This window comes from Lissotriton vulgaris, chromosome 1_1 (assembly GCF_964263255.1).
Source record: "Lissotriton vulgaris chromosome 1_1, aLisVul1.2, whole genome shotgun sequence".
NCBI classification, from domain to species: domain Eukaryota; kingdom Metazoa; phylum Chordata; class Amphibia; order Caudata; family Salamandridae; genus Lissotriton; species Lissotriton vulgaris.
The window spans coordinates 932,720,362-932,746,393 of record NC_141685.1 but is presented as its reverse complement, the minus strand read 5'-3'; the positions used below and the strand labels follow the sequence as shown (position 1 = coordinate 932,746,393).

At 44.9% G+C, this 26,032-nt stretch overlaps 1 protein-coding gene across 1 annotated transcript in view; it reads left to right on the top strand.

The window, feature by feature from the left end:
* The window catches only part of LOC147748202 (inactive dipeptidyl peptidase 10-like), a 508,957-nt gene that overhangs the window by 80,021 nt on the left and 402,904 nt on the right, over window positions 1-26,032 (top strand). Inside the window, exon 5 of the mRNA XM_086959116.1 lies at window positions 1,168-1,242. Coding sequence (XP_086815242.1) covers window positions 1,168-1,242 — 75 coding nt within the window. The remainder of the gene's footprint in view (window positions 1-1,167; window positions 1,243-26,032) is intronic.

Below are 26,032 nucleotides of genomic sequence, written 5' to 3'. Positions count from 1 at the left end.
TTTAAGTGCAGTGACCCTAGATGTAGGTAAACCTGTATCTTTTCTAAGTGGTGCTAGCGCCAGCTTACAGAGGCTGCAATAGCATGCCTGTAGTTACAGTTTGAGTGGTCCCTCATGGGTGGCATAATACATGCTTCAGCCCATGGGGGCCCCCTGGTGTACCTATTCCCTGGGTACCTTAGTACCATATACTAGTGACTGATAAGGGTACACCACTGTCCAATCTGGGATGTACCCAAGTACTTACCATACCAATTTAAGGGAGAAAGCACAGAGACTGGGGTCCTGATTAGCAGGATCCCAATCAGACTATTCAGAAACAGCATAACACAGGCAAAAAGTTGGGGTAACCATAGAAGCAGATCCTACCTTCCTACAGTGATCCACAATATTTCCTATTGGAATCTAGGCCATTTCTTGAAGAAATTGACAACCATCTCAATAGGGCCAGTTGTATGACAGACTATTGTTGTCAGGAATATTGTCTCATAAATAGAGTGTCGTGAATATCATTTACAAAAATGTTGTCCCCTTTCGAATAGGTTTTTTATTCTCTCCAGGGAGGTGATATTTAGGACATGATATTTATGTCATTTGACTTTCTTACTAGGATATTCTGGTACTATATCATATGGTCACGCTCCCCTAGATTTCTTCAGTCTTCCTATGAGTCTACTTACCCGTTCCTCTAGGAATTTAAGTCAATGTGAATATAGTCCATAATGGAGCAATAATCCATGCCTTTCGCTGTAAGAATGTAACTGTTTCCCTTGAGGAATCTGTGCCCTTCCTTATAAAAATGTATGCCTTTCCCTGAACAGACTGTTCTAGTATACTGGAAATTCAAACTCTTTCCTACAAGGATGTATGACCTTCACCAAAGTAATCAGTACTGCCCTGTATAAATCCACAACCCACATCTGCACACTCAGAAACGTACTCCGTTCCCCATAAAAAAAAAACATGTCCTCTATAGTGCCTTAGGGTTCATTTAAAAGAATTTACACTCTTCCCTATATTAACTCATTTCATTTGCTACTAGTAGTTCATGCCCTTCAGAATCCTTTTATGTCAAAAATAACTTCACTTTCTTCGGCATTCTGTTCCTTCAGCTCTGTCCTAATTGCATTCCTCTTATTCCGATCTTGCCTTTTCTTACACTTACAGCAGTCCATTCAAGCTGCAAGCATCCAGGTTTCGCCTGATCTCCAGCACATACTACTGGCCTACGACAAACAGCAGGTAAGAGATTCACACTCCAACACTGTCTACATAAGAGTGTTCTTTGGTTGTACCACCAGCTTTTCCATCCACTTGTCTCCACCATTGAAGTGAGCAGGTGGCCATTTTCAGGATACTAACTTCTTTACCTGTAGGAGCAGCATGTGAGCGTTGAGGCAGGGCGGGGGAGTCAATTAATGACAGCGAAGAATTTTTTTTTTTAAAACACGTACCTTGTGCTCTCCGCATCAGCGAGTCGGCAATGCGACGAGCGCAAGGTAAGTGGTTTTCTTTTTTTCCCTCCTCGTTGTCGTCTGTCAATCCCACCACCCCGCCCTACTGCGCTTACCTACATGGGCTGCTCCTGCTTAACTGTCTCAACAGTGCTGTTAAAAACTGCTGGATCCATGGTGTAGGGAGCTGATGTAGACCGTGTGTCTACAACTGGAGTTTTTGGACTGAACTGAAAGTTTCTGGGCAACTGTGTGTGACTGTCTGTAGGTGAAGGATGGGTGTAGAAATTAAGGAGTGACCCGATTGTACTACATTATCAGAGCTGTGGGCTATGCATGAACACTGAAATTAAAAATAATATTGGAGCTTGGGAGTGGAGGGATGTAAGAGTGCTCCTAGGAGGAGAATTTAGGATAAACAACTCCAACTGCATTTTGGTTGCAAAACTAACACATACCATAAGGAATTAGTATTTGGAAGGGATGGCCTAAACATGTCCCTTTAAATTGCAATTCCTTAGGATTTCATTAATACATTTAGCGATTCTGTAACATGTTACAGAATCACTGAGTGGGTTTAATACAGCATTTGACTCCCAGGCTTAATACAGTGATACTCAAAGCACGGCCTGGGAGTCGCATGCGGCCCTGCTAACCCTTACATGCAGCCCCCTGGTCAACAGCTGTTAACTAAGTAGCCAGCATTTATTTAAAGTTCATTGAAGTTAAAGAAAAGAAGTAACTAGTCTGTCCTGAACCGCTTAACTTTAAGAACACCTACATTTTTACAGACATTTTAGTACAAATGTGACAGAAGGTATTTCATTAACATTCAAGAACCGTTTCCCCTTAGTAAACCAGATTACATCAGTGTACTGAAAAGTATTTTTTTGAAAGTGATAGTTTTCAAACATAAATTTTGAAACATTCATGCTTACCCCACGGCCCCTCCCCACAGTGACAACAATGGCAATAGTGAGCTACAAGGCAAGTCAGTTGATATGTGCACCCTTTGTGTGGCCACAGTTGCTATTATTCATGAACAACATTAAAGTTTATTAAATCAAACACAGGAGAAGCTTTTGTACAGCACACATCCTAAAGTCATATATTTCAAGGGCCTCTTATATGTGATAAGAAAGAAAAAGGAGGGAACATGAAATAAAACAATTGCCTAGGATCACACAACTTGGTCATTTGGAGAAGCCGGAATTGTTCTGGGGTTTCACATTGCGCAATTCAGTTCAGCCACTAGATATACATGATTGCCTTCCAGGCGGGCAACTAGAGCCAAATTTCGGGGGGTGGGGGGGCTGAAATATATTTCGGGGGGGGGGGGGCTAATTCTTCCAAACTTAGACAAGAGTGACTGTAAGAAGGGGTGAACACACAACAAAAGCCTCATTTACAACTAAAAGCCTCATTTACAACTAAATGGTCTTTTAAAGACCTGTTAAGTACTCGGCTGCGGCTGCAATTAGATGCTCGCCAGCCCGCGAAGCTGTCTTCGCCCGGGCTGACACACCTGACGGGGGCGAGGGGGGGCTGAAGCCCCGTGAGCCCAATGGGTGTTGCACGCCTGTTGACTTCGCCTACACCCACCTTTTGCTTCAACTCTCCCTCCTCTCCCGACCACCAACCCCCCTGCTGGCATCAGTCTGCCCCTCGGTCACACCACTGACCAACATTTTTGGCCCCTGGGAAAATGTTTGCGAGTGTCCATGGTTCAATGCATTAAAAAAGCACATGTTCTTGTCACAAACCATAAAAAGCACCAAATCGCAGGGCTTGCAATGAGAAAAGGCGTTTTCTCGTTGCAACCCCTATTCTTCAGGCCCTTACTCTCTTTAAAGAATTTCCCGGTTACCATGCGATTGTGCCTCTCACAAGGTCCCATTGTGATGGAGTGTGAAACCTATAAAACATTACAAAACGAGCGGGGCCGTACTTCGCTTCAGAGGACGGAACAGTCCTACCCAAGAGGTACAATTTTGAGTCAGTGCTGAGGATATCCAGCCGGTTTGCGAGCAGCCACGTGATCAGAAGCAGAGCGTCAGGGCCACAAGGAAGAGTGATGGGCGCTCGGCTCGGCTTCCCGCCATCAGAAATCCCTTCATAAGAACACGCATCATTTAGACTGCCAGAACTGCTGACTGCCGGGGAACTGGGAGAGGGTGGAAGGGGGAGGTGCGAGGGAGTCTCCACTACACTGCCTGCACACACCGGGCTCTCTGGGATAATAAACACCGCCTCCTGCCCTCACAAATGAATGTGGCTCCGCTCCGGCGCGCTTGGCTGTTTCTGTAATATCTCTCCGGCATTCACCAGGCGGTTGGTTCTCCGTCATCTCCCCCACTATTTCAGAAAATAGTGTTCATGTTTCCCTCGCTCCTCCCTGACAATGAAGAGAGTCAAACGCATTCACAACATCAGATTTATCTAGCGCTTACAACCTCTGACGAGGCGCTAGATATTGTGCATGTTGTGACAACATGCACAATATCTAGCGCCTCGTCAGAGGTTGTAAGCGCTAGATGAAGGCAAGCATCATACAATGCTCCCATTGGCTATTATTGAAGGCACTCTGGGTAAAAACAAAAAACTAAAACGTGAGTCCTGTTTCGGTCGTTTCAGAAAAAGGGACTTTCTGGACGGTAGTTAGTTGCATGGATAGGGGGTGGTCTATTATTGCTGTCGATATTCCGTCGTTAGCGCTGCTGTGGAGAACGATGTGTGTGTGTGTGGGGGGGGGGAGGGGGGAATAAAAGAGGAGTTAGTAAAGGTGATATAAGGATGCTAGCGTATACTCTCCCTTGGTATCCAATCAGGCACAGCCCAGTCGCGAGGGTCTTTCTGTGGCCTGCTTTAGACACGAAGAACCGTCACCAAGGGCCCATGATGCATGGGGTGTGTTCTTTGGTGGGACCAGCTGGCGGTTGGCGTTTGAACTCAGTGTGGGTGCTTCAGAAGGATCCCTGTGGCAGCTGGTGTTGGTCAATGAGTTCTGGAAAAAATACCTGGGTGTATATAGTCTGCTTTATTTATGTGCTTTGTTCAGGAAGAAGGGTTCAGTCCATAGCAGGGGCGTGGCTACCATTTGTGAAGCAGGAGCAGTGGCACCGGGACCCAGACCTCTGAAGGGACCATTGAACTCTGATAATCGCTGTATTTTACTATCTCGACAGCAACCAAAGGGGATATTTTCCTTGCTTGCAGCAAGGCCAGTGGTATTATTGGTAAGATTCTGGCCCATGGTGCAGAAACCCTTATGATTCAAAGCCTGTCTCAGTGAGGGTGTCATAAGGTATTTTCAAAATTTGAGGAGGTTTTGCCTTGTGCAGAAGGACAGCTCTAGAATGTTATACTTAAGAGTCCGTGAATTCTGTACCCCATCCTGTAAAGATTAGAATGTAGGTTGACTTTGATACAGGTAGAGGACCGCACTGCGGCTCATGGTAGTAGAGAGGAAACCATGAAACCCCCAGGCCCGCATTATGGGCCACTGTCTACAGAGAAAGGCAAAGAACTGACCCGAGACAATCTGGTTTTGCTTCTGAGAAAACAGTTCTCAGGCCGTATTTATTACACCACAAGATAGTATTAAAGACATTTGATTCCATAAAACAATGGACATACTTTAAAATAAAATAAAAAGATTTATTGAAAACTTTTATACATTGGAATCACCTGACCAAATGGTTGAAGCCCTGTTTGCCCACCCGTCTGGCTCTTAGAGCACCGGTGAAGTGATTTGGGAGCCCAAGAGGTAGCCACAAGTCACCCAGAAGACAGTGACCTTCAAGCTACTCACTCCCGCCTACAAATCCCTCCACAACACCTTACCCCATTACCTCAACAAAAGAGTCTCCTTCTACGCACCCAAGAGAAGCCTCTGCTCCGCCGAACTCACCCTGTCCGAAACCCCTCGCATCCGCAGAGCCAGAACGGGTGGAAGAGCCTACTCCTACATCACGGCAATGACCTGGAACGAACTCCAGCTCAGCATCAGACGTTCCCTCACTCTGCATACGTTCAGGAAGAGCCTCAAGACCTGGCTCTTTGGGTAAGCTGGCACTGCCCGAATCCCCCACTCTTCTGCCCCCAGCGCCCTGAGACCACCACGGGTGAGTAGCGCACTTCACAAATCCCTAAGTGATTGATATAATTTTTACATGGGGAACTCCTATGCTGCCTAATAAGGAGAGGAACCAAAGGCCAGCAAGTCAGCTGAGCCCCTTAAACATCCATGCAAGAGCAACCCAGAGAGGGATCCCCCCTGACATCCAACAGGAGATGGACCTGGACAGCCAGGACTTGGTACCCAGGCACAAAATCCAACTCCCCTGAATCTCCAGCGCAGTGCCATAGACTACCCGGAGAGCCAAGGACAATGGCTGTAGTGCACGTCCCTGGCCCTGCCTTCCAGACCATATTAGTCCTGCACGACCTGTTCAAAGGTTCGAAGCCAAATGTATCCAGAATTCGCCTACCTTCTTGTTCTAGATGCCAAGTTGCCTACTAACTTTGTGGCCATCCTGCCTTCATTTTTGCTATGAACATGACGAAACATGAACATTGACATAAAAGGAAATAAGTATAGAGAAAATCAAACATAAGCCATCATACTCCCTCCAGCCCCAAATTGTTGAACAAGGGACGGAGGGGAGGGGTTAAAGAAGCTTGTGTTCCGGACAGCCAGTGTGTGGATTTCAAAACCAGTTGCATCTTTTCAGGTTGAGACACAGCCTGGCCTCTTGTTACAAGACCTGAAGACTAGTGACAATTTTCATGGGAGGCTGGTGTAAACTGTGTTCCAGGAATTCAGCCGAGCCGTCCCCCGAGATCTAGTACCAGAAAGGGAAGGAGGCATTGTCTGGTATTTCTGAGGGACTCATCTGCGACTGGCACCCCTATAAAAGATTATCTGCAGTGGTAATCCTCTGACAGGCCCACATTTTATCACCAGACTCTGATATACTCCCTTGTTTACACACGTAAACACACATCATAATTCTTCCATCTCACTCTCTTGTACTCTCGCTATCTCTCTCTCTCTCTATCTCCATGTCCTTGGTCTCTCTGACATCTCTTGCATTTTCATACACTTATTATGCTGGTGTTTAACCCGTTGCGTGCGTCGGATGTCCGAGGGCTGTCCCACGTCACAGTGGGCATGTGCGGAGGATGGCCGGCCGCTGTCCGAAACACGCCCACTCATTAATTCCCCAGCACCGCGGCGGAATTTGCGCAGCGGTCAAGGGGTTAAAAACGTGCCCAAATTTCGAAAGTGTACTAGTGCCATAATAAAAGTTGTAGCTGCCATACAATTACAGTTTACATAACATTTACCTGTAGGTTGGTCCCAGATGCCGGGCTTTCTTATCATGAGTACACCATGGTCAAATAAAGGTCAACCAATGTCTTGATGTTTACTTTCTCAATATTATCCAACGCATAGAGCCCAACCTTTTGACTGCGGTAGGATCTACTTACCTGTGAGTGCAAACTGCATTGCCGTTCCTTGTGTGTTTTCCCAAAATAACTACCAAGGTTGTCTACTCATTAAGGAAATGGGGTAACCCAAAAAGTACTGGACCTGGGTATTATATCGATATAAACAACAATGGTCCAAGACCTATATATTTCTAAATGAACAATGAATCAAAACTTTTGCAACTAAAGAGCATATGTTATTTGAACAGCCCTGCTCAATTAATGATAAACATAAAAGACGGCAACAGCATCAATCTCCAGATATATACAATATTTTAATCTATTGTCATATTCAAAATTTGCAACTCAGTTCACAATTTATACACATTGCCCCGTATAGAACGTGCAGTATAGCAAAGGGTGTCAAAGAATGTGAAAGTGATGAAGATGAAAAGAAGAGAAATCACACAAAATTATAAATAAAACTGTTCCAATAATTTCAAAAGAATATCCGGCCAGCAAATGCCGGACCTGTACAACCTGACTACTTCAGATAGTCCAAAAAATCTCTCTATTATTATTCTTAGACAGAGAATGTTATTAATGTCTGCACTGTATCACAGAGAGAGAAATATATCTAGTGGTCCAGGTATTAGATAAATGTCGACGTTTCGACTCGTCTTGCGGCCTTGCGGTCGCTTATGCCTGGGCCATGCGAGTCTTCTTCAGGACATATTTAACGGGGCAAACCAGGGATCTTTTTGGTGACCCTGTAGAGAAAATATAAAGGACCATAAAATTGGGGCTGTTGCCTAATCACTAAACTGGGGACAAAAAGTCCAAGCTTGCTTACCCTTCTCGGGGAGCAGTGGTCGTGATTCCCACTCCAAATAGGATCAGTCAGTATAATCCTAAAAAGTCCTGTTGTACAAACTGGTAAATTGACCAGGTTTCTGTAAAAACAATGGGGAGCCTATGTAAGACTATGTGGTCCCAAACCCACGGATTCAAAACATTCACGTCAAAGTAAAACAAAAAGTTACCTCTTCAATAATTATGAGTTTCCTATCTTTGATAGATGTGCACTTTTGAATCAATGTCTTCTCAACAGGAATCTGTAACAATTATGACAGCAGTTGTAAAAAATTGGACCAAGCGGGCGGAATTGTAAATTACCACTATGTACAAAAGGCTCACCGTTTGTCAAAATCCAGAGCCCAATTTTGAGTTATTTTGTGATCACTATTCGATATTAAAGAGGTAAATCGTCACGCTGTAAAACATAAAAAGAGGAAGAACCAGTTGGTGAGGTCCCCTCCCAATAATGGGTAGTTCCGAGTTTTAAATAATTAAAAAAAATCATTACCTCAATTGGTATAATCTTTCGCCTTAGCGATGTCCAACCCACAGGTGGTCGAATACCAGTTTTTTATATATGTTTTTCAGGCAGCTGAAACGAAACGAACCACAACGTGAGCACCTACTTTTTGAAAAGATGCGTTTGAGTAACCGGTAGTCAAAAGCCTCATAGGACGCTTACCGTTTTAGTAACGGGATTCCATTTTAAAGCACGCGTCTCGAGGATCACTGAGGCAACTGCTCTCAGAGTAACACGGAGTCTGACCAGCCTTACGGATGTACTTGGGCCGGTAGTCTTCCCAACGGTAAACAGCGGCGAAGGACTACGCCGATCTTTGTTTGCCTTACAGCGTGTTGCTATTTTACGAACGAGGCGATTCCTCATTTTAAAAAGATGAATATTACCTTATCAGTTATTTGTACCCATATGGAAGCGCATATTACCAAAAATATATGAACATGCACATTTACTTCTTATATATCCAAAAAACTCATAAATCAGTTAAACAAGCATGTGAATGTTTTTCAAGTACAATCTTAATCGTCAATCATAATATCAGACAGTGGTAATGAAAACTTGTGGCGGCCATCTTGGTTTGGGACCACAATTACAATTCGCCGGTTTCCATTGGTGTACACAAGTTAAAATGCAGCGATTTTTCAATATTAACATATATACATATTTACAAAAACTTTTTTACAAAAACTTTACACATTATACATACAACAAACATATATTAGTGCTTCATTCAGTCTTATCATCAATGGCTAGGTGTAAAAAGTCAGAGAATTGCCACCTGTCTGTTTATTTCCTCCAATTCATTCAATCCCTTACTCGCCGTATCAAGAAGATATATCCAACGGCATTCCCTTCTGCTCAAAATACTCTGGAGATCCCCATCTCTTTGATTCACTTCCACCTTCTCTATTACCCACCATTTGATACTCTCAGGTTCATGGGCAAATGTTGTGAAGTGTTGCACGAGAGGGGCTCCCACAGTTTTGCATCGTATGCGACTAACATGTTGGAGGATCCTACATTTTATTCTCTGGATTGTCTGTCCAACGTACATAAAACCACAGGGGCACAAGATGGCATAAATCACCCCTGTAGTGTTGCAATTGCTATGTACTCGCAATGTGTGTACCTGGTTGTTGTGGGAGAAGGTAGTACATTCTAAAGTCAAGGGACACGCTTTACAATTCCCACACTTTTTGTGGCCCATTACTGGGGGTAAACCCCATAGTGTGGTCTGCGAGGGCACTGTCATTACTGGAAGGAGTGATTTTATTAAATGGTCCCTGATGCTTCTTCCTTTTCTAAATGCGTGTAAAGGTGTCTGTAGTCCACCCACTTCATTTTGCACCAGATGCCAATGCCGATTTATGGCTTTTTTAATTTGATTGCTTCTGGTATTAAACGTTGTTACACACACTAACCTTTCTTCACTCTTACCCTTCTCTTGTACACTAAGCAATTGCTCCGGATGGTTGTGCCAGGCTCGCTTGCGCGCCTTCTTAAGCGAGCGTATGGGGTAACCTCTCTCACTCAGTCTGGCAATCAAAAGAGACGATTCATCAAAGAAATCCTCCTTCCTCGTGCAATTCCTGCGAAGCCTCAGGAATTGCCCAAAGGGCAAGTTATCCCTGAGGTTCCGCGGGTGATGACTCGAGTACCTGAGGAGCGTATTACGCTCACTGTTTTTTCTGTATAGAGTAGTATACAAACACCCGAGGTCGGACTTTATTTTTATGTCCAAAAAATTAATCGTCTGATTGTCACACTCCAATGTAAATTGGATGTCGGCTAGTCGTTGATTAAGCCACATGTGGAATTCAGTCAGGGACAATTTACTACCATTCCAAATAAGCAGGACATCATCGATGTACCTGGCCCAAAGTTGGATTTGATCTCTGTATGGATTGTTTACATTCAGCACAAACATGTGTTCATATTCACTCATGAATATTATGGCTAGATTAGGTGCAAAGCTCGCCCCCATAGCCACGCCCTTTGTCTGTACATAGAATTTTCCCTGAAATATAAAGAAATTCTGTGTCATGGCTATGTTTAAGAGTTTAATAATAAACTCAGTTGGAACCCTGTGTGGGGCCGATCTGCGGTTCAAAACAGTTTCAATGCAATCTAATGCTGCCTGTTGGGGAATGTTTGTATATAGGGCAGTGATGTCCATTGTTGCAAGCAAACAGGTTTCCGGATCATACTGGCGTCCATCAACTAACTGTATAGTTGCCATGGTGTCTCGTAGATAGGTGGGGGTCGAAATCGCTATAGGTTTAAGAAATATGTCGATATATTTACACAAAGGTTCCAACACGGAACCACACCCTGAAATAATGGGTCTCCCTGGTGGATCCTCCAGGCGTTTGTGCACCTTAGGGAGCGTGTAAATCGTAGGCATGCGTGGATATCTGTTGTTAAGAAAATTAAATTCATGTTTAGTGATGTACCCCTCCTGTAGTGCACTGCTGGTTACAGCACTAACAGTTTGACTGATCAACTTAGTCGGTTCTTTTTTAAGAAGCTTGTAGTTCCCCCTCAACTTGTAATTGGGTTAGTATCTCACTCTTATATTTCTCAACACTTTGGATTACAATCGCCCCACCCTTGTCTGCGGGCTTCACTACAATGTTGGTGTTATTTTTCAAGCTGTAGAGAGCCGTTTTTTCCTGCTTGCTCATATTGTATGGTACATACTGTCTGGTAGTTAGGGTCTGTTCCACATCCCGTATGACCACCTGTTCATAGGCTAGAATCTTACTATCCACCATGAGTGGAACTATCCATGAGTGGATAGTAAGATTCTAGCCTATGAACAGGTGGTCATACGGGATGTGGAACAGATCCTAACTACCAGACAGTATGTACCATACAATATGAGCAAGCAGGAAAAAACGGCTCTCTACAGCTTGAAAAATAACACCAACATTGTAGTGAAGCCCGCAGACAAGGGTGGGGCGATTGTAATCCAAAGTGTTGAGAAATATAAGAGTGAGATACTATCCCAATTACAAGTTGAGGGGAACTACAAGCTTCTTAAAAAAGATCCGACTAAGGTGATCAGTCATACTGTTAGTGCTGTAACCAGCAGTGCACTACAGGAGGGGTACATCACTAAACATGAATTTGATTTTCTTAACAACAGATATCCACGCATGCCTACGATTTACACGCTCCCTAAGGTGCACAAACGCCTGGAGGATCCACCGGGGAGACCCATTATTTCAGGGTGTGGTTCCGTGTTGGAACCTTTGTGTAAATATATCGACATATTTCTTAAACCTATAGCGATTTCGACCCCCACCTATCTACGATACACCATGGCAACTATACAGTTAGTTGATGGACGCCAGTATGATCCGGAAACCTGTTTGCTTGCAACAATGGACATCACTGCCCTATATACAAACATTCCCCAACAGGCAGCATTAGATTGCATTGAAACTGTTTTGAACCGCAGATCGGCCCCACACAGGGTTCCAACTGAGTTTATTATTAAACTCTTAAACATAGCCATGACACAGAATTTCTTTATATTTCAGGGAAAATTCTATGTACAGACAAAGGGCGTGGCTATGGGGGCGAGCTTTGCACCTAATCTAGCCATAATATTCATGAGTGAATATGAACACATGTTTGTGCTGAATGTAAACAATCCATACAGAGATCAAATCCAACTTTGGGCCAGGTACATCGATGATGTCCTGCTTATTTGGAATGGTAGTAAATTGTCCCTGACTGAATTCCACATGTGGCTTAATCAACGACTAGCCGACATCCAATTTACATTGGAGTGTGACAATCAGACGATTAATTTTTTGGACATAAAAATAAAGTCCGACCTCGGGTGTTTGTATACTACTCTATACAGAAAAAACAGTGAGCGTAATACGCTCCTCAGGTACTCGAGTCATCACCCGTGGAACCTCAGGGATAACTTGCCCTTTGGGCAATTCCTGAGGCTCCGCAGGAATTGCACGAGGAAGGAGGATTTCTTTGATGAATCGTCTCTTTTGATTGCCAGACTGAGTGAGAGAGGTTACCCCATACGCTCGCTTAAGAAGGCGCGCAAGCGAGCCTGGCACAACCATCCGGAGCAATTGCTTAGTGTACAAGAGAAGGGTAAGAGTGAAGAAAGGTTAGTGTGTGTAACAACGTTTAATACCAGGAGCAATCAAATTAAAAAAGCCATAAATCGGCATTGGCATCTGGTGCAATATGAAGTGGGTGGACTACAGACACCTTTACACGCATTTAGAAAAGGAAGAAGCATGAGGGACCATTTAATAAAATCACTCCTTCCAGTAATGACAGTGCCCTCGCAGACCACACTATGGGGTTTACCCCCAGTAATGGGCCACAAAAAGTGTGGGAATTGTAAAGCGTGTCCCTTGACTTTAGAATGTACTACCTTCTCCCACAACAACCAGGTACACACATTGAGAGTACATAGCAATTGCAACACTACAGGGGTGATTTATGCCATCTTGTGCCCCTGTGGTTTTATGTACGTTGGACAGACAATCCAGAGAATAAAATGTAGGATCCTCCAACATGTTAGTCGCATACGATGCAAAACTGTGGGAGCCCCTCTCGTGCAACACTTCACAACATTTGCCCATGAACCTGAGAGTATCAAATGGTGGGTAATAGAGAAGGTGGAAGTGAATCAAAGAGGAGGGGATCTCCAGAGTATTTTGAGCTGAAGGGAATGCCGTTGGATATATTTTCTTGATACGGCGAGTAAGGGATTGAATGAATTGGAGGAAATAAACAGACAGGTGGCAATTCTCTGACTTTTTACACCTAGCCGTTGATGATAAGACTGAATGAAGCACTAATATATGTTTGTTGTATGTATAATGTGTAAAGTTTTTGTAAAAAAGTTTTTGTAAATATGTATATATGTTAATATTGAAAAATCGCTGCATTTTAACTTGTGTACACCAATGGAAACCGGCGAATTGTAATTGTGGTCCCAAACCAAGATGGCCGCCACAGGTTTTCATTACCACTGTCTGATATTATGATTGACGATTAAGATTGTACTTGAAAAACATTCACATGCTTGTTTAACTGATTTATGAGTTTTTTGGATATATAAGAAGTAAATGTGCATGTTCATATATTTTTGGTAATATGCGCTTCCATATGGGTACAAATAACTGATAAGGTAATATTCATCTTTTTAAAATGAGGAATCGCCTCGTTCGTAAAATAGCAACACACTGTAAGGCAAACAAAGATCGGCGCAGTCCTTCGCCGCTGTTTACCGTTGGGAAGACTACCGGCCCAAGTACATCCGTAAGGCTGGTCAGACTCCGTGTTACTCTCAGAGCAGTTGCCTCAGTGATCCTCGAGACGCGTGCTTTAAAATGGAATCCCGTTACTAAAACGGTAAGCGTCCTATGAGGCTTTTGACTACCGGTTACTCAAACGCATCTTTTCAAAAAGTAGGTGCTCACGTTGTGGTTCGTTTCGTTTCAGCTGCCTGAAAAACATATATAAAAAACTGGTATTCGACCACCTGTGGGTTGGACATCGCTAAGGCGAAAGATTATACCAATTGAGGTAATGATTTTTTTGAATTATTTAAAACTCGGAACTACCCATTATTGGGAGGGGACCTCACCAACTGGTTCTTCCTCTTTTTATGTTTTACAGCGTGACGATTTACCTCTTTAATATCGAATAGTGATCACAAAATAACTCAAGATTGGGCTCTGGATTTTGACAAACGGTGAGCCTTTTGTACATAGCGGTAATTTACAATTCTGCCCGCTTGGTCCAATTTTTTACAACTGCTGTCATAATTGTTACAGATTCCTGTTGACAAGACATTGATTCAAAAGTGCACATCTATCAAAGATAGGAAACTCATAATAATTGAAGAGGTAACTTTTTGTTTTACTTTGACGTGAATGTTTTGAATCCGTGGGTTTGGGACCACATAGTCTTACATAGGCTCCCCATTGTTTTTACAGAAACGTGGTCAATTTACCAGTTTGTACAACAGGACTTTTTAGGATTATACTGACTGATCCTATTTGGAGTGGGAATCACGACCACTGCTCCCCGAGAAGGGTAAGCAAGCTTAGACTTTTTGTCCCCAGTTTAGTAATTAGGCAACGGACCCAATTTTTATGGTCCTTTATATTTTCTCTACAGGGTCACCAAAAAGATCCCTGGTTTGCCCCGTTAAATATGTCCTGAAGAAGACTCGCATGGCCCAGGCATAACCGACCGCAAGGCCGCAAGACGAGTCGAAACGTCGACATTTATCTAATACCTGGACCACTAGATATATTTCTCTCTCTGTGATACAGTGCAGACATTAATAACATTCTCTGTCTAAGAATAATAATAGAGAGATTTTTTGGACTAGCTGAAGTGGTCAGGTTGTACAGGTCCGGCATTTGCTGGCCGGATATTCTTTTGAAATTATTGGAACTGTTTTATTTATAATTTTGCGTGATTTCTCTTCTTTTCATCTTCATCACTTTCACATTCTTTGCCACCCTTTGCTATACTGCACGTTCTATACGGGGCAATGTGTATAAATTGTGAACTGAGTTGCAAATTTTGAATATGACAATAGATTAAAATATTGTATATATCTGGAGATTGATGCTGTTGCCGTCTTTTATGTTTATCATTAATTGAGCAGGGCTGTTCAAATAACATATGCTCTTTAGTTGCAAAAGTTTTGATTCATTGTTCATTTAGAAATATATAGGTCCTGGACCATTGTTGTTTATATCGAAGGTTGTCTACTCAGCCTCAAAAGCAGTACCCAACATCACACTAATGTATGAAAGTGACTCTGGTTTTGGAGAACAACCATTTTTCTCTAACTACTCTCATTGTCCAAAGCCACAACCGGAAAAGAACCCCACATTAAATACATTTTAGACATCACTAACCACACACAATAATCAGACCTGTGATCATTTATATATTGGCTTTAATCACACATCCAACACCACTCTATAGCCCATAATAACATCACACACCACTTTTTCAATCTGACCTAAATGTTCATTCTCAAACAGACATGTGCACAACAAGGTGCCAAGTCATATGGATGGTAACATGCTGTCAAAAGCAACAGCACTGTCATACACCACACTGACATACACCAAGAAATATGCAGGCAAAATTTGCATAGAGAAAATTTACGGTAAGACATGAAACATTGCATCATTGACACCAACCTGGGTTGCGATGCTTCATTAAAAAGCGCTGTACTTTGGCAGACCAGTTGAATTGCGAAACCTTCTTGGTTTAGGACCACATCCTACAGGTGATCACTTTTCTCCTTAGTAGCATTATTAAAGGTGAAACTTTCTGTGTAGCTAATTGTGCAGGACCCCTTCTGTGCCTCAACTCCACCCTCCCTGTGTCCCATATAAACTAATTCCAGTTCCGGCCACTTGCAACCACTTACTTAGCTCGAGTTCACACTGCACAAAGATATAAGAGGCCTTCACTGTCTGAGCTGTATTCTTCTGGTACCATATGCCAGACTCACCCTCAACCTTCCTTGGTCTTCTCTGTCAGTTCCAATAGAGGGCACATCTGCTCCGACAAGTTGAGGCTTGGTCTAGTAGGTGGGCATTAATCTCCTAGCAAAATGACAGCACTGTGTGCTGCTGCTCTCTCCTGCCAAGCCAGTGAGCTAGAACCAGAGACATAAGGGTTAGAGATGGATTGGGGTAGGGGACTGGGTAAGGACTTTGGTTGGATGCAGGGTTAGGGTGAACGGGAAGACACGGATCAGGTTTAGGTATACCAATAGGTATACAGTATCGTTAGTGCAGTCTTACAGTCGGACATATGACCCCTAACATTACCAAAAAAGACTGCATGGGACCAAAATACAAGTTGACATAAACCTATCGAGCTAGCCTCGTAATCCCCTTAGAAGGGCTTTATTTCTCTTATGTGTAGCTCCGTTTGGCAGGCCTGTGTAGCGCAGCAGTCTGGTGGAAATACAGGGCCCAGCATGTCTGACACCTTTGTACCGGTCACAGTTCAACACAGTACACAGTTCCACAGTGTCTTCCGGTACCACCTAGCTTCAGTTCGCCCTCACTGACTGGCCGGAACTACTGGAGAAGCAAAGGGTTCAGTGAGAACAGTGGGATCACAGTGACATACTGTACTTTTCCTGCTCTTCATCAGGACACTGAAACCTTTAGGTGCCAATATCTTACAATATGCCAGTCAAAGCATAAACACTTTGAGCCCCCAGGAGCCTGAGGGTCCCAGGAGTCCAGCAGGCGTCATGGTAAGGCCTAAGGGAACGCGTTAAGTGGTGCTACCTTGGTGGCTAGCTACCAGTGACAGTCACAATACCTTTTCAGCTGTGGGCTCCTTTAGGCCTGGGAGATCTTCTGACATGTATTAGTGGTGTTCAGCATCTGGGTGATTTTAAGACATCAAAAGGGGGCCAGGTAAACCTTTAGCTTGGGGAGGATGAGAGGGAGAAGACCTCCCTGAGAATATCAGGTGCATGTACACCAAATAGCCCCTAGAGGATGGCAGTGCATAGGGACAAGCAACCTTGCTCTGATTGATTTGCTCTGCATTCCGTCCATCATCCGTGTGTCTTTTGCTTTCTATCCGTATATGCGTTGGGTATGCCCAGACATGAGTGCCGGGCTCACTGTGCCACTGGATTCAAGCTAGCCTTACTGATGAGGGGTGATGCCCTGAAACTGGTCCCAGACTCCCAGGATGCTTGTTTCCGGTTCAGGGAGGACCTGGCTTGGCAGTTCTGCCTGAACTGTTCCCATGAGGCACAGGGTCAAAACTGATTTGCATATGGCTGGGACTAAACTGGGATGGCATGGTGAGCAAAAGAATGATGGATTTACCCTAGAATGTTTCATTTTCTATGCATTCGGTCCATCATCTGTGTATCTTGAGCACAGTAACGCAGGCATGTTGTCCGTGCATGCATTCAAGAGGAAACTGAAGTAGCCTTCTAAAGTTTCAGGCGAGGGTTCACACTAAGGTTGCCTACTATAGATTACAGGAAGGAAGATTGTTGGACTCACCACCAAAATAATTTTTCCCAACAACTAGCATACTGGTACTAAGCAAGCAGTCATCCACAATCCAGCAAGGCGTTTTCTAGGAGACTTTGAAATCCACATTATTTGATCTTATGTAATTACGTAAAATACCAGCAAAATGACACATAATTATGTAAAATGCGAACCTGGCGTTTCACGCTAAATTATACCATGAAATGCATTCTAGTGTCAATTTTTTGCCTGCAGTCTGAATTCTGTTGTTTCTGTGCATGTGGCGTACATTTTTAAAGCAATTAGCATCATTCTCTGCAAATTTTAAAATGAATGGTGCGTATTTAAGGGAATTGGTGTAATACCATAATTTTGGGAATCGTGCGTAAAAAGCGTTGCGTGACATTCCCAAAATTACGCAAATTGCGCTGGTGTAAACTAAATTTTGCCCAGGCCTAGAATTGACCTGATTCATTCAGAATACAAAGCAGGACATTACATGAATGTATAGCTTCTGCATACATGGACTCAACAATGACAGTCTGAATGTGTTGATTGCTGCTGGCTGCAGGTGCTGGGCACTGCACTCACTTTTGGGACCGGTATATATTTTTGGGATATATTTTTTCATCATTAGATTTTGACAGAGAACAAGAGCCAGAAAGGAGCAAAGGAGGACCATGGAGCGAAGAGGAAGTGAAAAAAGGATGAGAACAAGCAGTGACAAAGTGTGAAGTGCACTGCTCACCTTTCAATGATATCACCCAACCATTTGTCTTTCAAATGTTTTTGCTGATGCCCAAAAGAATCAGCAAAAACAGAAAAAAGCATGTATACATCATGTCACTGTAGCCATTTTTTTAAAACTTTGAAATTGTGGTTCCAAAATGGCAGATGCTCAAAATTGTATCAGAAAATTGCAAAGAAATGTTTGCAAACACTTAAAAAGGTAAAGAAGTGGCATGCTAGTAAATTGCAGGGGCTGGGCCCATAAAAATAAACAAAATAAAAACATATATATGTTTTTGAAAATAGAATGAAATGAAAAGGGACTAGGGCGACGAGGGTGGGGGGGGGGCGAGGTGCAGGTCGAGGGTGCAAGTCAGCTCTGCTGTAGAACTACTGTACAGCAAGGGTAAGGGGCACCAATAGAGCAAGGTGGGGGAAGAAAATAGAAATATACTGAGCCGAGAAGCAAAGAATGAACTGTGGGGGGCAAAATGAACAGCATAGGACATGGAGATGTGAGGGAATAGCTTCACATGGAGGAGAAAACAAAAAAACACATGCACTCACAGGCAGTGCTGAAAACAAATGAAAAAAAATAGTACTCTGATGTAGAACCATTTAAGGATACAAATGATCCACTCCATAGCATGATAATGAAGCTATGCTCCCCGGGAGGGACAAATACAAGAAGAGGATGGAAACCCATTGAATAAAATGGAAGCTAATAAGACAGACAAGAAAGCCAACCAATGGTAAGCAATTGACTGACCCAAAGTCTAGTAAAAGTATTTCCCACTATAAGGCTTTGACACCAGACAGCTAATGCTGTCTGTAAATGAGACCTAAAACGAATCTGCAAGATTAAGATGAAGGGAAGAGGAAGTGACGTATAGAGGGATGGGGGAAAGAGGTGTGAGGATCAAATAAGACTACAGAGACCCTGGCATTAAGCAGAGTCAGTGCAGGATACAAAAACACACTTTCGACCCCTACGCTTATTTTGTTTTACAGACGAATTACTGTTTAAGATAATTTAAGGATAATTCAGAAGCATGCACATACTGATAAAACAGTGACAAATTATTCTCACATGACTAAAGTATATGACTCCACCAAGATACTGGCACATGTGCACACTGGTATAAACACAACACAGACGGGTGTTTGTATCTGCTTGTGTGCACATAAACATGCACACACTCGAAGGAAGCATGCTGAACCACAAATCATCTCCAACACCATGCATTCCAGCGGAAGGACTCCCTTACACTGAGGGAGGCACACACATACACATACACGCACACACCTGCTTACACGCACGCACACACACATCTATCAATGTTGTATGGAAGGATTGCCACCCATTAGGTAGGCCCTTAGGAATGGTCTGAAACTCATTCAATTACAGAGCGAAGCAATAAATCAATATAATAAATCAATACAGCCCCTGCCTGTGGCTTCAATGGGCAGTGAATACACACACCTCCACTGCATGCAGCTCATCCCTGTCTTCCGGCACTGCAGTCCACAAGCAGCCCTGTCACTGCACTTCAGTCCTGACCAGCATTAACCCTTCTTCCTACCTTGAGCCCCTAACACAATTATAAAAATGCACCTCCAAGCTGACATGCATGGCCATCTGCTGTTCCAGCAGTGGACTCTGCATAGCTCTTTCAATGCACCTCCAAGCTGACATGCATGGCCATCTGCTGTTCCAGCAGTGGATTCTTCAAAGTTCTTTCAATGCACCTCCAAGGTGACATGCATGGCCATCTGCTGTTCCAGCAGTGGATTCTGCATAGCTCTTTCAATGCACCTCCAAGCTGACATGCATGGCCATCTGCTGTTCCAGCAGTGGATTCTGCAAAGCTCTTTCAATGCACCTCCAAAGTGACATTCATGGCCATCTGCTGTTCCAGCAGTGGATTCTGCAAAGCTCTTTCAATGCACCTCCAAGCTGACATTCATGGCCATCTGCTGTTCCAGCAGTGGATTCTGCATAGCTCTTTCAATGCACCTCCAAGCTGACATGCATGGCCATCTGCTGTTCCAGCAGTGGATTCTACAAAGCTCTTTCAATGCACCTCCAAGCTGACATGCATGGCCATCTGCTGTTCCAGCAGTGGATTCTACAAAGCTCTTTCAATGCACCTCCAAGCTGACATGCATGGCCATCTGCTGTTCCAGCAGTGGATTCTTCAAAGTTCTTTCAATGCACCTCCAAGGTGACATGCATGGCCATCTGCTGTTCCAGCAGTGGATTCTGCATAGCTCTTTCAATGCACCTCCAAGCTGACATGCATGGCCATCTGCTGTTCCAGCAGTGGATTCTGCAAAGCTCTTTCAATGCACCTCCAAAGTGACATTCATGGCCATCTGCTGTTCCAGCAGTGGATTCTGCAAAGCTCTTTCAATGCACCTCCAAGCTGACATTCATGGCCATCTGCTGTTCCAGTAGTGGATTCTGCATAGCTCTTTCAATGCACCTCCAAGCTGACATGCATGGCCATCTGCTGTTCCAGCAGTGGATTCTACAAAGCTCTTTCAATGCACCTCCAAGCTGACATGCATGGCCATCTGCTGTTCCAGCAGTGGATTCTACAAAGCTCTTTCAATGCACCTCCAAGCTGACATGCATGGCCATCTGCTGTTCCAGCAGTGGATTCTGCAAAGCTCTTTCAATGCACCTCCAAGCTGACATTCATGGCCATCTGCTGTTCCAGTAGTGGATTCTGCATAGCTCTTTCAATGCACCTCCAAGCTGACATGCATGGCCATCTGCTGTTCCAGCAGTGGATTCTGCATAGCTCTTTCAATGCACCTCCAAGATGACATGCATGACCATCTGCTGTTACAGCAGTGGATTCTGCATAGCTCTTTCAATGCACCTCCAAGCTGACATGCATGGCCATCTGCTGTTCCAGCAGTGGATTCTGCAAAGCTCTTTCAATGCACCTCCAAGCTGACATGCATGGCCATCTGCTGTTCCAGCAGTGGATTCTGCAAAGCTCTTTCAATGCATCTCCAAGGTGACATGCATGGCCATCTGCTGTTCCAGCAGTGGATTCTGCAAAGCTCTTTCAATGCACCTCCAAGCTGGCATTCATGGCCATCTGCTGTTCCAGCAGTGGATTCTGCATAGCTCTTTCAATGCACCTCCAAGCTGACATGCATGGCCATCTGCTGTTCCAGCAGTTGATTCTGCAAAGCTCTTTCAATGCACCTCCAAGCTGACATGCATGGCCATCTGCTGTTCCAGCAGTGGATTCTGCAAAGCTCTTTCAATGCATCTCCAAGGTGACATGCATAGCCATCTGCTGTTCCAGCAGCGGATTCTGCAAAGCTCTTTCAATGCACCTCCAAGCTGACATTCATGGCCATCTGCTGTTCCAGCAGTGGATTCTGCAAAGCTCTTTCAATGCACCTCCAAGGTGACATGCATGGCCATCTGCTGTTCCAGCAGTGGATTCTACAAAGCTCTTTCAATGCACCTCCAAAGTGACACGCATGGCCATCTGCTGTTCCAGCAGTGGATTCTGCATAGTTCTTTCAATGCACCTCCAAGCTGACATGCATGGCCATCTGCTGTTCCAGCAGTGGATTCTGCAAAGCTCTTTCAATGCACCTCCAAGCTGACATGCATGGCCATCTGCTGTTCCAGCAGTGGATTCTGCAAAGCTCTTTCAATGCATCTCCAAGGTGACCTGCATGGCCATCTGCTGTTCCAGCAGTGGATTCTGCAAAGCTCTTTCAATGCACCTCCAAGCTGGCATTCATGGCCATCTGCTGTTCCAGCAGTGGATTCTGCATAGCTCTTTCAATGCACCTCCAAGCTGACATGCATGGCCATCTGCTGTTCCAGCAGTTGATTCTGCAAAGCTCTTTCAATGCACCTCCAAGCTGACATGCATGGCCATCTGCTGTTCCAGCAGTGGATTCTGCAAAGCTCTTTCAATGCATCTCCAAGGTGACATGCATAGCCATCTGCTGTTCCAGCAGCGGATTCTGCAAAGCTCTTTCAATGCACCTCCAAGCTGACATTCATGGCCATCTGCTGTTCCAGCAGTGGATTCTGCAAAGCTCTTTCAATGCACCTCCAAGGTGACATGCATGGCCATCTGCTGTTCCAGCAGTGGATTCTACAAAGCTCTTTCAATGCACCTCCAAAGTGACACGCATGGCCATCTGCTGTTCCAGCAGTGGATTCTGCATAGTTCTTTCAATGCACCTCCAAGCTGACATGCATGTCCATCTGCTGTTCCAGCAGTGGATTCTGCAAAGCTCTTTCAATGCACCTCCAAGCTGACATGCATGGCCATCTGCTGTTCCAGCAGTGGATTCTGCAAAGCTCTTTCAATGCATCTCCAAGGTGACATGCATGGCCATCTGCTGTTCCAGCAGCGGATTCTGCAAAGCTCTTTCAATGCACCTCCAAGCTGACATTCATGGCCATCTGCTGTTCCAGCAGTGGATTCTGCAAAGCTCTTTCAATGCACCTCCAAGGTGACATGCATGGCCATCTGCTGTTCCAGCAGTGGATTCTGCAAAGCTCTTTCAATGCACCTCCAAAGTGACACGCATGGCCATCTGCTGTTCCAGCAGTGGATTCTGCATATTTCTTTCAATGCACCTCCAAGCTGACATGCATGGCCATCTGCTGTTCCAGCAGTGGATTCTGCAAAGCTCTTTCAATGCACCTCCAAGCTGACATGCATGGCCATCTGCTGTTCCAGCAGTGGATTCTGCATAGCTCTTTCATTGCACCTCGCTTTCCACCTGCAGAACTCCGTGCGGTTTCATCACTGAGACCCACACACAGCTTTACCAATGCGCCTTAATCCGGTCTTGAAACACCTTGTTATTCTATTAATGGGGCTCTCTACACAGCTCTGTCTTTACCCGTTTATCCTGCTGTGCAGCTCACACTCTCCTATTATCCCTGGGACCCACATACAGTACAGCGCTCCCTGTTCCTATCCTTGACACCCACATACAGTACAGCACCCCCTGTCCCTATCCCTGACGCCCACATACAGTACAGCACCCACTGTCCCTATCCCTGACGCCCACATACAGTACAGCACCCCCTGTTCCTATCCCTGACACCCACATACAGTACAGCACCCACTGTCCCTATTCCTGACACCCACATACAGTACAGCACCCCCTGTCCCTATCCCTGACACCCACATACAGTACAGCACCCCCTGTTTCTATCCCTGAGACCCACATGCAGTACAGCACCCCCTGTTTCTATCCCTAAAACCCACATACAGTACAGCACCCCCTGTTTCTATCCCTGAGACCCACATGCAGTACAGCACCCCCTGTTCCTATCCCTGGGAACCACATACAGTACAGCACCCCCTGTTTCTATCCCTAAAACCCACATACAGTACAGCACTCCCTGTTTCTATCCCTGAGACCCACATGCAGTACAGCACCCCCTGTTCCTATCCCTGAGACCCACATACAGTACAGCACCCCCTGTTCCTATCCCTGACACACACACACAGTACAGCACCCACTGTCCCTATCCCTGACACCCACACACAGTACAGCACCCACTGTCCCTATCCCTGACACCCACACACAGTACAGCACCCACTGTCCCTATCCCTGACACCCACACACAGTACAGCACCCACTGTCCCTATCCCTGACACCCACACACAGTACAGCACCCACTGTCCCTATCCCCGAGACCCACATACAGTACAGCACCCCCTGTTCTTATCCCTGGGACCCACATACAGTACAGCACCCCCTGTTCTTATCCCTAACACCCACACACAGTACAACACCCCCTGTTCCTATCCCTGAGACCCACACACAGTACAGCACCCCCTGTTCCTATCCCTGACACCCACACACAGTACAGCACCCACTGTCCCTATCCCTGACACCCACACACAGTACAGCACCCACTGTCCCTATCCCTGACACCCACACACAGTACAGCACCCACTGTCCCTATCCCTGACACCCACACACAGTACAGCACCCACTGTCCCTATCCCTGACACCCACACACAGTACAGCACCCACTGTCCCTATCCCTGACACCCACACACAGTACAGCACCCACTGTCCCTATCCCCGAGACCCACATACAGTACAGCACCCCCTGTTCTTATCCCTGGGACCCACATACAGTACAGCACCCCCTGTTCTTATCCCTGACACCCACACACAGTACAGCACCCCCTGTTCCTATCCCTGAGACCCACACACAGTACAGCACCCCCTTTCCTATCCCTGAGACCCACATACAGTACAGCACCCCCTGTTCCTATCCCTGAGACCCACATACAGTACAGCACCCCCTGCCCCTACCCCTGAGACCCACATACAGTACAGCACCCCCTGTTCCTATCCCTGAGACCCACATACAGTACAGCACCCCCTGTTCCTATCCCTGAGACCCACATACAGTACAGCACCCCCTGTCCCTACCCCTGAGACCCACATACAGTACAGCACCCCTGCTCCTATCCCTGAGACCCACATACAGTACAACACCCCCTGTTCCTATCCCTGAGACCCACATACAGTACAGCACCCCCTGTTCCTATCCCTGAGACCCACATACAGTACAGCACCCCCTGTCCCTACCCCTGAGACCCACATACAGTACAGCACCTCCTGCTCCTATCCCTGAGACCCACATACAGTACAACACCCCCTGTGCTCTGCAGCCTTGATACTTTCTTTCAGCTTTGGTGTTCTTTGACGCCCTGCTGGAAGCGGCCTTGGGGCCTCTAATCACAGGCATCCTTGAAAGAAAGACTTACAATTAATGGTGTAGGCTCACCCCTCCCTCCACTCTCAACAGGACCGCATTACCAGGAAGTCAATTGTGTCAAACAGGAGATAGTACAAGGCCGTTAACCCCTGCAAGCCTGGCGCAGCATCACGTAGCAGGCAGGGCTTGTGAGACAAAGATGCAAGGGGCTGGAGGCCAGGATGCTTGCTTTGTCAGGAAAAATATGGAGAAGCCATATGTTGTAAGATATGAAAGCGACCTCAAGATGAGGCAATATGTGTACTTTCTTACATGCAAGAGGCATTTAAGAAAGGAATTGGTTATTTATTCTGCCGGCGGCCTGGTAGTACATGTTGTTTAACCATTGGCTAGGTTAATAATTACAATTATTTGCTATCTACATGACTGCTGACCAAGTTGTGCATCAACTTTAGTATTTAGCTGGTTACTGAGTGAACTATGAAGTTTATTTCCTGTTTGTACCATGGTCAGTCAAATCATGCGTAATCTATGCTACTTAGCTAGCAATATACGTTAAGAGTGAAATAGTAGAATTTCTGTGTATCATCTACAGAAAAAATATCATAACATTCCACTGAGTGAATATTTTCTATTATGAACCCCAATGCGGCGATTTCTGTAAGTAATATTTATGTCAATTCTATTCTGAATAAGATATCCTTGTCCAATACCCAGAGAAATTGCCTTTTCTAGTTGCAGGGCCATTGGAATGCATAATCGTTGGTATTAAATAAGCAGGCAATTAAACAGTGACGTTTCTTTGCTATTTGCATGGCCTCTGACCAAATAAGAAATAATATTTCCTATATACATGTCACCCTGTAAATTGGAACAGAAAATTCACAAATGTTTTCTGAAGCTGAAAAATTAGCCAGCACCTTCCTGAAATGGTTTGTAAGAAAGACTTAAATGACACAGTGTCCTCTCTCCACTGCGGACAGTGCCTGGTGTCCATGGGACTGACCGTGCTGTAGCAACAGCACTGTATCTGTCAAACAAAAACTGGCTTGTGCACTGCAACGAGTGCAGTGAGCAGTGTTTCAAGTTTTATTTTATTTGCGTAGTTACTTAAAACCATTGCTAAAAAAAAAGTGAGCATTGTGTCCAGATTGCCTGTTTTTTTCCCACCAGGTCCCGCTGCCTCTTTGAGACATGCTGTATCTACTCTTTGGGCTCATTGTTGTTGTTTCCTCTGTTTGGCTGCCATTTAAAAAAG